We start from the raw sequence: 11,660 nt of genomic DNA, 5'->3' as shown, positions 1-11,660 counted from the left end.
CCAGTCTATTGACCCTGCTCCAGGCGTACATGAGGAGGGAAGTATTCCAGTGGACCACAACTGGAAACGACTGGCAGTGGACGTAACACACTACCAGCAGGGGACGTACCTCTCAATGGTTAACTGCGGACCGGGGCGGATGGCCATATGGAGGGAGATGAAGACGGGGGCTGCAGAGGAAATCACGGGAATATTAAATGGGATATTCCTGGAACGAGGCCCCGTGGATGAGCTGCTGCTGGATAATGGCACTGCATTTCGCTTGGAGGTGCTGAAAGAAATGCTTGACGGGTGGCAGGTCAGCCGCTTCTTCAGGGCGGCATACCGGCCAAGTGGAAATGGAGTGGTGGAAAGGCATCATTGTACCATCAAGACCATGGCAGAGAGGGGCCACATTTCGCCAATCGAAGCCGTATTTTGGTACAATATGTCGCCCAGGTCATGACAGGCTGAGGAGTTGGTGCCACACAGGGAAATATTCAGGTACGAGTGGAGGCACCCATGTATTGCATGAATGCGACTCCGGGGAGAAGAAGAGCACACCTTCATGCAGATCGGGGAAGAAGTTTGGGTAAAACCCCTAAATGCACGGTGCACATCACAATGGGGGAAAGGAACTATAACCTCCACCAATTCAAAGAACAACGTCTCGGTCGATTGGATGTGCGGAAGATTGTCAGTGCTTCAGAGGATGGAACCAGCTGCAGTGGGCAGGATGATGAAGACAGCAGCAGTAGGCAAGATGATGAAGGCAGTGCACCAGGAACTCAGGCCAGTCCCAGGGTCGCACAGCGACCACAGAGGGAGCGGCACCTTCCTCTCTGGTTGACTGATTATGAAACCAATTAAGGTAGTTCGAGAGCGAGAAGTGAGTGCGAGAGCCGGTTGAATGATCTATAGATCAGGGGAGCGTGTGGTGTTATGGGCTGTGATGAGCTGTGTGTTGTTGGTGGAGAGAGATGAGACAAACAGAAGTGAAGCCAGACCGGAAGGGCCAGACCGGAAGTCGGCCACACGCGGTCAAAGGCCAGCACATGCGAGTCAGAAAACAGACAGGTTACGAGAAAGACGTGTTTAGATCAAGAGCGATTGTGTACTCCGCTGCGGTCGACAAGGTAAGGTCCAACGTTTCATTCTGTCCTTTTGCTTTTTGTTGTCTTTTTCGTCCATCACACCACACTCTTTTTATCAGGTCAATCCTGCTCCTGCAGACTTATCATCAAACATGTCCAGTCATGACCTCCCATTTTTCTTATTCAAACATGGTGTATTGTGACGAAGGGAGAATCAGGTATTGTTTGGTGTGATAGAGTGGAGTAGTGTGATACATTAGTGTGCAGAAGTGTGAGGTCAGCTTGAAGTGTTTATGTAACATGTTTATTTAACTTGAGTGGCTCCATGTGTTACAGGTGTACCTGCCAGAGTCAGAGTGGCACAAGGAAAGACAACAATCATTGAAGAACTTGATTTTGTCAAACAAGGATTTAAACAGTAAGAAATACAAAACAACAAGTGAAGTCTGTGAATTTGTGAAAAAGGTAAGATCTGTGTCTATTGGCCAATGGTGCAATGTGCATGCTGCACTGGGTGACAACCTTATTTGCAGTAGATGCAGCTATATTATGTTTAAGGAAGGAGACAGGCAATTTGGCTCCAACACTGGCTACAGCACCAGCCATAGCACCGGCTATACACTGCTGCTACTGTTTATTATTGTTGTTACATTTATAGTCTCTCTCTCTCTCTCTCTCTCTCTCTCTTGCAGACACACACATGCTCACATATAAGTATTTTTCTGTGTGTATATATGTATATCTGTATACATAACAGATTTTTCTGCTCACAACTTTCAGGCTTAGCACCAGAAATAAAGCCTATCCAAAAATTTCTTCCAGGAATTTCTTTTGGTCTTATTGTTGTAACGCTATATTTTGTATCAAAGATGTTTGTGTGTGAGAAAGAATGTATTTATCAGATCCAGAAGGAAGAAAGGAAAGTTGGCTTCAGCCAAGTTTGAACTCAGAATGAAGAGATCCAGAACAAATACGACAGGGCATTCTATCCATGTGGGTAGGTATGGAATTACATGAAAAAGGTGATCTTAAGAGATAGACAGAAAGCTTGTTAGTGGTTGCTCAGGATCAAGTGCTAAACCCAAACTCAATAAGGAAAATGTATAACACAGAAAAATCAAATAAGTGTAGGTTATGTGAGAAAAAGGTGGAAAGTGTGACACACATCATGAGTGTCTATGACATGCTTGTGCAGTGAGAATGTTAAAGATATGATAAAATGTGTTTACACCTCCAAACTGAAAAATGGTACCAGCATAAATCAGAAAAGGTTCTAGAAAATCAGACAGTGCAACTCTTGTGAGGCTTTACAATCCAGAAAGATAGAGTTCTTGAACATATCAGGCCTGACATAACTATTGTAAGGAGGTATTTATTACCCATGAGATCATTACATCAATAGTAAAGAAAATGAGTAAATCATAAAATATGCAGAACTGGGAACAGATGTCAAAAGAATGAGAACTATGAAAGCAAGAGGTTTTTAAATATTACAGGAAGGTGACCAGACTGTTTATTCATATATGTAAGTTTCTCACTAGGTTTATGGAAAGGTTTAAATGAGGAGGAGTTTAGATCTAGGGAAACAACTAAAATTCAACTCTAGAGAGATTAGTAACTATGTTCTCTTGATCAGAATCTTGTCCACTTGACCAATTTCAGATTAGCTGATATAATTAAAAATTTTACCTAAAAACCACCATCAAATAAGAATACTATGTAAAGCATTCCACAAGCAATTACAACAGGTATCCATGTCTTATTTTCTGCTGAGTGTCCCCTTTGCCTCCATTCTTCCTCTGTGCATTCTTTCATTTTGCTTAAGTTCATACGGCTATGTACCTCTGACCTTGTCCTTAGCACTCTATGCATTTCTTGTACAGTGCCCACATTCCACACTACCAGTGCTGCTACCTATCACTTTCTTGATCTCCAATCTTATTTACTCCACCTTTCCTCCTCCAAACTGACATTCACCATCAACCACACTGCCACACATGTTCACCATTCACTGCATTCCTCCTCTATCCTTGTCTTTATCCATCTGCCACTCTTGTTCACACTCTTATTATCGCATATATTTATTCACTCTATCCAATCCTCCTCTGGTTCATTGTTCTAATGTTCAGGACAATCTCTGACACCCCTGCACCATCTTTCCTTTCCCAACTGGGATAGCTATGTAGCTCTTCTACCACAAAATACCTGTTTTTATCCCTTTATCATACCTTAACCTCCCATCACCTGGTATAAAGCCACCTCCCTCAAATTCTACACTCCTTGAGGGGTTCTGTTTTGTGAATTATTTGGTAACCTTACTTGTGCCTGTGCTTGTACCATGTAAAAAGCACTCAATACACTCTATGAAGTGCTTGGCATTAGGAAGGGCATCCAGCCATAGAAACCTTACCAAAGCAGACAAATGGAGCTTGGTGCAGTCCTCCATAGTTTTTTCAATCATGGTATAGCCTAGAGATAAACAACAACAACAATAATAATAATAAACTTATTTTGTCTTTTGTAGGACATTATTAAATGTTTGGAGAAAGATTTCCCTCAAGGCAGTGAACTGTCAGAGCTAGAAGAAAGATGGCAAGCTCACCAGGCATTTGCAGATGTCAGACGACATGTCTATATTGGAGGGGATACATATTTCCAGCAGATTGATGATTTTATGGAAACTTCACAAAACCCTATTGTCATTCTTGGGGAGTCTGGTAAGAAGGAGGAAAACTTTTTATTACTTCTACATATACTTGACATTATTTCTTGTTTTGTAGATATTTGAATGCGAATGGAGATGGTTTTATATGATTCATGCATGTTGATATCTATTTAGCCATCATCACAAACACTCCCATAACAGACTTCCACAGACTTTTCATGTGTAAACTATTTGGAAGATATCTAGGTCCTGAGTAGGAGAATCAAAACAAGAAACAAGTGGTTTCAAAAAGAATTTAATTTCATAGAACACATTAACAACTCACACTGATACATTTACAAGTATACACAGGCAAAAATATATTTGTGGATAGATATGAAAACAGGTTCATGAGAGCCTCAGTGGTGCAATTTCAAAAGCAGAAAACACCAATGAAGCTATCACTGCCTTCAGTAAACTGCAACAGAATGTGAGAAAGTGCAGAGTAAAGAACCTCATCACCTGTATGAAGGTCAATTGCGCAGTTGTTCCTCTAAGATTTCCAAATGCCTGTGAATCATAGACAGTCTCTATGTGATAATAGAAGACACGAGAAACATTTCTGCATGATGTGTCTTTGTATCCTCTGGCTTATCCATTTGTATGATAGGATTCCTATCATAAAGATGCTTCAGTAAATAGAAACCTAAGGCGGCGAGCTGGTAGAATCGTTAGCATGCCAGGCGAAATGCTTAGCGGTATTTCATCTGCAGCTATGTACTGAGTTCATATTCCGCCGAGGTCAACTTTGCCTTTCATCCTTTCGGGGTCGATAAATTAAGTAGCAGTTACGCACTGGGGTCGATGTAATCAACTTAATCCCTTTGTCTGTCCTTGTTTGTCCCCTCTATGTTTAGCCCCTTGTGGGTAATAAAGAAATAAGAACTTAAATCTGCACAGAGGGCCTAAATATAATGAGCATATAAGTCAGTTGATGCTAAAACAGCTCCTCTTTGGCTAAAACTGGCAGTTGGGGGAAGAATACATTCAATAATTATCTTCTATAATTTCTAAAAGACCTCTACATTTGCATTAACTCCTGATATCTGCTTACTCAAAATCAACATAATTAATGCATTCAAATCTACACTGGTGTCCAAAACAGTTGGAAGCAAAAGTACTTTTTTAGCCAATTACTCCAAAATATATTTATTTATGCTGATGTTACCCCCTTGATTTGAAAGGGAAAAAAATCATAGATTCATTGAATTTGAAAAGTTTATTGAATCTATTTATATGGAGAATTATAAATATAAAATGCATAAAACAAATGCAATAAAATAAATAAATATCCTCATGAAACAAAAGGTTTTGAAGAAATGATGCTGTTTCATTTTTTGTTAGAAATACATCAAAATTAGGGCATTTTGATGCCAGAGCAATTTGGACAGAGTCTTTGGGTCCAATAATTTACTCGGCTTTGTTTTTATGCTCATTAGAGTGGAAAATACTTGTTCGCAAAAGGGAGCAACTTTTTGACTGCCTCCTCAAGCCACAAGAAAAATTTCTGTTGTAACAAGGAAAAGGGTTTTTTTTTTTAGTAAATTTTACTTATGTCTAATGAGTCCTTATTACCCCTAAGAATTTCATTTTCACCCCACTTGAGGTAATTTACCCCTGATCTAAATATATTCTTAGAGTATAAAATAAAGTGTGAAAAGAAAAGAGCTAAGTTGTTTTTAAAGTAATACATTTTTAAAGCAAGGTCTGTTTAATATTTATCAATCCTCTTAAAATCCTTAAGCTATATTATACTCCACTATGTATAGAATATAATGTTGACAAGATGAAAATTAGATAAAGAAAAGTAAAGAACATGGTTATATTTAACAGGTACAAGTACAAATTAAAACAATTTTAAACAAAGTACGCTTAATCTTTATCAATGCACATAAAAAAATAAAGAACAAAACTAGTTTTAACCCATCATATGCAAATCAACCAACTTCAGAAACAAAGTCTGTTTACTCAATACAAGATACAATATATTGCACAGTGTTCCTGGATTTCTGGAAGCCAGATAAAAGGTCCAATATGGTATATGTGGGCATTCATGTGTGTGTGGGAAAGAGAAATATAAAGTGAGTGAGTGTGTGTGTGTGTGTGTGTGTGTGTGTGTGTGTGTGTGTATGTATGGAGCCTATCATAGTTAACAACATACATAATGGTAACAGCAAATAATTCTTCTATTTTATTTCCATTTCACTTTTCAACAAAATCTGTTAACTTTAATATATGCTGGGTGAGGTAACTGCATAAATGATAGTCATTGACTCACAACCTGTGTATGTTAGTACAATGTCTGTTACAAGCCATTGCTCAGCCATTGTGGCTGGGATCACTTGCCCAGGTTGCTACACTTTACGACTGAATTAAAAACCAAACTTCATGACTATTTAACCATGCCTCCTATAAGATGTAAATGGTTATTTCTATTCCCTACTTCTTAATTTCTTAAGATATTTTCCTAAAACATCCTTAACTCTAATCAATGAACGGTTAATAAATTTCATTTTTCTTTTTGTTGTTGCAAATGAGATTTTATATGATTTTATACGAATCCATGCTTTTTGTGCTTTCTTGTTATATTTCTTTGAATTTGTAGGTTGTGGTAAATCATCTCTGCTAGCAAACTGGTGCTTCAGACTTGAACAGAAGGAACCTGATACATTCCTCTTTTTACATTTCATTGGAAGTTCACCTGAAAGTTGTTCAAGCCTGAAAATGTTACACAGGTAAATCTGATAATTTCCTCCTTTGAAAAGTCAACATATTTGAAATGTGATATTTTTAATTAGTTCATAATTACTGGAACTAATTAACTTCATCATTAGCTATAAAACATTTTATAAATGTATTAACTTTCAACAAGTTGCTGCGTCCTACCACCATTGTGTCATCTGAATGTAGAAATATAATCATCCTCATCAACATCATCAGTGATGGACACCTTCCCTCACACACACCTGTTGACTCCCTGCAAATATGTATTTATTTATGTAGCTACGTAAATGATCAATAATAGTGGAATGTATATAGACCTACCATGTCTTCATTTTCACTGTCTTCACCAACACCCTCTTCTTTTTATCCTCTTTTTTTTTTTTTTTTACTTGTATCAAACAAAATCATTTTTAATTTTAGATTATATGAAGAGTTGAAAGCTTCTTTTGGACTAGAAGTTGAGATTCCATTTTCTGATGCAACAATTCTTCAAAATTTAACAAAATGGTTGAAACTAGTTGGAACAAGAAGAAAATGTGTGTTGGTCTTTGATGCTTTGAATCACCTTGATAGTGCTTTGGGACGTGGAAACACAAGTGAGAAATCATTTTACATTATTCATTGATAACTGAATGGAGTATAACCAAATGGGGACTTGTCTGTCAGACAAGGAATTGTTTTCTTGAAAATTAGTTTGTATCAGTTTTAGTGGGTTAGGGTTAGGGTTAGCTAAATAACAACTGCAAATATTAATTTTCTCTCCTTCCAGGCACACAAGTTGATCTTTCGTGGATACCTCTGTTAAATTCATCTAAGAATGTAAACATCTTGTTGTCAACTCTTCCAGGAAAAGTAAATATAATGTTTTATTACTTTCACAACCAATTTCAAAATTAAAATATTCATTGGATGGAAGCAGACATGGCTGTTAAGCTATTTGCTTCTCAACCACGTGATTCTGCATATGATACTTCTGCATGACACCATGAATAATTGTTTACAACTTTATTACTGCAGCATTGTATCAGCCAATGCTATGTGGTGTTAATGCAGAATTAATACAATGTGATGTAAGCTGACCAATAGAGACCCAACATGTAGAAGCTGTCTTGAATTTGTCTCAAAATCTGTTGCTCATTTCTAGATACTTGATGACATAGGTTCATTTTACAAATACGTGAAACTTATGGAACTGAGCTATATATGTATGTATGCATGCATCCATACATGCATACATACATACATACATACATACATACATACATACATACATATGTATCATCAGTGGATCATATATCCCAAAAGAAGCACACTCTAAAAGTTAGAGCAGAAATGTATTTACATGAAGATAAATATATGTCCGGTCATAGAGTGACCAATGGTTTTACATCCATAAAGTGCTCAACTTTATGGATGACTCGTCAGACTCCATTTGTCACAGGCATATACCTCTCTCTTCAAACTGGAGGTAGGAAACCATTATGGTCAGTTAATTTGCAAACAAAAGAATAATATACATTGTCTGAGCCTTAAACAGGATGGGTTATCGCCTTTAACCCAGTCCAGTCAGCAAATCTTATGGGCCGAAAGGGCAAACTGGGAATCTGCCCTTATGTTGATTCCAGTCCACAAATACTTTTACAGCCATAATCAATGAACAGGAAATCTCATGCCTGCAGCAGGGAGTGTTTGAAATGTGTGTGTGTGTGGGGGGGGGGGGCTATACATTTTGTGCCTTGAATTTAAGAGAGACTCCAGGTCCAGCAAGTCTTTAATGATCCTTGCCCATTCTGCTATGCATAACTCGCATCATCTGTTTACATTTATATAGGACCCAGGCTGCTCTATGGTCCTCCATCTAATTTTATATGAGTTCCTTCATCCTAAAGACATTACATATGGCTGGCCAGGGATGTGACATAACATCTTTCTGGAACCCTAAAAGAGGACTTGTGCTTGAACAGGCTTCAGTGCTTGTTATGCTCTCACCTCTGGTGCATCTTCCATTGTTGTTGCCATTGCAGTAATCATCCTCGGCTGTAGTGTTGGTGTTGCTGCTACTGTTGCCATTGCTGTTAATTGTGAGCATGAGACTGGTGGCTCCACTGGTGCTGGTCTGGTTATCATCTCTGGCTATAGTGCTGGTGTTGTAGTTGTTGTTGATGCAGGTGGGTCTGCCACTTGATGTGCTCCTGCCACCTCCGTTGTTGTCATCAATGTTGTTGGAGGAGCCACTGCTGCTATTATTACTCTGGTTGTTAGGGCTGCATACCACCACAACCTCATATACAATCCCTCAGCCTTGCATGTGCCCCCACCACACACATACTGGGCAACATTATACTCCCTGGCTTCTTCTCACATTTTATGGATGTTTGCTAATATTCAATTCATGTGCACAACTAAAGGAGACCCTTAGGCTGTACCTATTCAACAAGCAACTGCACTTGTGTGTCTGGATGAGATGCTTGTTCAACAATCAGAGCAACAGCTGTAGGAGTTCATTCAATGACATCGACAACAACAATGACAACAGCAGAAGTGGCAGTGACAGCTACACATTAAGTAGCAGAAACACCAGCGACCACAGCACCAGCATCACCACTATAACTATACCAGCACAAGTAGAGCTACCAGCCCCCATGCCCATATATATAGCATAGCCCAACGTTCGATTTTGCCTCACACCCTTTCTTTATGCATCAACAATTTACTTCCAATACTGCACACTTCTATGCAGGTTCTATCACTCTTCATTCCTCCTTAACCTTCCATTCCAAGCATCATCCACTTGCAGCAACTTCTGACTCACTTGTTTCTTCTCAGCACTTCTAGTCTATCCACATCTCTATACGGTATCATAATCACTATACCTAATCCTTTATTTCATCTTCAGTACAGAATTTTATTTGTGGTCCATGTTTTTCCTGAAGTTATTTAAGAGAAACACCAACCGTGTTGACCTAACCAGTGTGGGAAAACCGGCAAAGACTATGGTTACAATATCTTCCTCTTGACTAACTACATATACACACACACACACACACACACACACACACATTTATATCAGCATTTCAGTGGTTCAAAGGTTATCATTGTACAATTATTATGAATTCTAATTGTAGGTTTGTAAAAACATCAAAGACTTTGGTTGGCCTTGCATTCAAATTGAACCCTTGACCCTTAAACAGAAGAGCGAAATTATTGACATATACTTTCAGAAAACATATGGCAAGACATTAAGCAGCGAACAAAGAGAGCTGATAGTGGCCATACCACAGAGTGACAATCCACTTTTTCTGCGAGCTCTCTTGGATGAAGTAAGTTAATCAATAAGTGTGCTTGTGTATGTTTATGTATTTATACACACACACACACACACACACACACACACATATTCCCTATGGACATAAATATATTTAGTCCTAAGACTCAGAGCAAGTTAAACAGTTTCCGTGGTGTACACGTGTCTGAGATCATAACATTCCCACTGAACAGGATGCTGCATTACTCTTTAACAGTGGAGTTGACTGGAGTAACAAGAGCACAATGCACTGCCACGTCTGGGAATTGAAAGCATGATCTTGTGATCCTAAATGCAACCCTTTAACCACTAGGCCATGTATCTAAACACATACACATATGCATGCATCTGAATGACAGAGTACTGCATCTGCTATTCATACTAAGTGAAGTAGTATCTGTTTCATGGTCAGAATGTCATGACCAACCTGGCAACCTCATAGAAATCTTTTTCCGATATACGAAGAATATGTGAACAGCAGCAATTGTTACCACTTCTGGTTGTTGAGAGCTCCTTGCATTTGGACTCCGGTGCAGAACAGCCAAGACTGCAACTTCTGGGGATGGTACACTGAACAAAGCTTCACTTTCTTTGGTTGTGGTTGTGATACAGTAGTACAAGTAGGTCAATTTGAGAAGGTTTTTTTTTCCAGTTTTGTCAACCCTTTTGTACACACTGTTATCCAGAAAATGATTTCCAAAAAGTTGAGCTCAAGTTCAGTCTGTACTACATGCACTTGAAATATTTACATTGACATTGATAGTTATTGGTTAACTTCCTCAATGACTGACAAAATCTTATTTCCTTCCAGCCACTAAAGTGTGTGTGATCACTCAATATTAGAAATCTATCAGTTTCATATCTCTGTGTTCAGAGCTGGTTAAGACTCAAACTTTTTGCAACCACAAGCAGACAACAGACCTTTCACACTGGCAGTCGGTGTATGATAAGTGTAACAATGAAATGTCTTCACTCCCAAACGCGTAGTATAGATGGGAGCAGTGGCAAACCATTGTCATCTGTGCTGCTGTACCTTCTCTTATTTGTATGTAGGGGAGGTGGAGGTGAGCCCTTTGAAAACAAACGCTGAAGTCAGTGAACTAAGTACTGATCTTTTTTTTAATGTGGGTTCACACACATACACGCCTGCATATATATGTACGAGTGTGTGTATATATATATATATATGTGTGTGTATGTATATATATATATGTGTGTGTATATATATATATATATATAAACGTACAAAATAAGTATAAAATTATATAAGTATTCACAAAAGGCATGACATAAAAAAAGAAAGACTGAAATGAATTGTCTTTGCGTCTGCCAGGCTGGCTTTCCATTCATTGCCACAGTTATACCTTTACAGATTCGAATCCAGGGTGACTTCTCTACTCTGACTACCCTGACCACCACCATGCACAAGTATGTGATTGCTAGCTGCCCACGGGATTTATTTTGCATGATTTTGGCCCGTCTTGAGAAAGATTTCAATGATGAATTTGGAGACACGTGAGTCACATTTTGTTGATAGTGATTGCTTTAGTATTTCACTTTTCCATCTTCCGTTGGAAGCCCAGAGATTCTTTCAGTCTTGCATGTGTGTGTGTGTGTATATATATATATATATATGACTACACTATCTGTCCTTCTTTCGGATGCTAGGGTAAGATTTGAGGGAGATTTGGCTACTATATCTAATGTGCTGGGCAATCTTATGGCCCATGCTTTCAATAGATTGATGATGCAGAGATTATATGTAAGCTACATGAAAGAGAATCACAGGTAAAGTGAGGGCAAAGTTGGATATTGAAGATATATGCAAGTGTTATGTCAGTGAAACAGAAATACT

At 38.6% G+C, this 11,660-nt stretch overlaps 1 protein-coding gene across 1 annotated transcript in view; it reads left to right on the top strand.

Annotated features, from left to right (window-relative positions):
- Window positions 1-11,320, top strand: part of LOC106883700 (uncharacterized) — a gene marked incomplete at its 3' end in the record, with an annotated part of 68,173 nt that extends 56,853 nt beyond the window's left edge. The window contains exons 18-24 of the mRNA XM_052972748.1: window positions 1,410-1,538; window positions 3,598-3,790; window positions 6,383-6,512; window positions 6,922-7,097; window positions 7,271-7,353; window positions 9,627-9,821; window positions 11,178-11,320. Coding sequence (XP_052828708.1) covers window positions 1,410-1,538; window positions 3,598-3,790; window positions 6,383-6,512; window positions 6,922-7,097; window positions 7,271-7,353; window positions 9,627-9,821; window positions 11,178-11,320 — 1,049 coding nt within the window. The remainder of the gene's footprint in view (window positions 1-1,409; window positions 1,539-3,597; window positions 3,791-6,382; window positions 6,513-6,921; window positions 7,098-7,270; window positions 7,354-9,626; window positions 9,822-11,177) is intronic.
- Window positions 11,321-11,660: the final 340 nt, after the last annotated feature.

Source organism: Octopus bimaculoides, chromosome 14, assembly GCF_001194135.2.
Source record: "Octopus bimaculoides isolate UCB-OBI-ISO-001 chromosome 14, ASM119413v2, whole genome shotgun sequence".
Classification (NCBI taxonomy): domain Eukaryota; kingdom Metazoa; phylum Mollusca; class Cephalopoda; order Octopoda; family Octopodidae; genus Octopus; species Octopus bimaculoides.
Note: the sequence above shows the minus strand (reverse complement) of the source record. Positions and strands in the feature narration are given on the sequence as shown.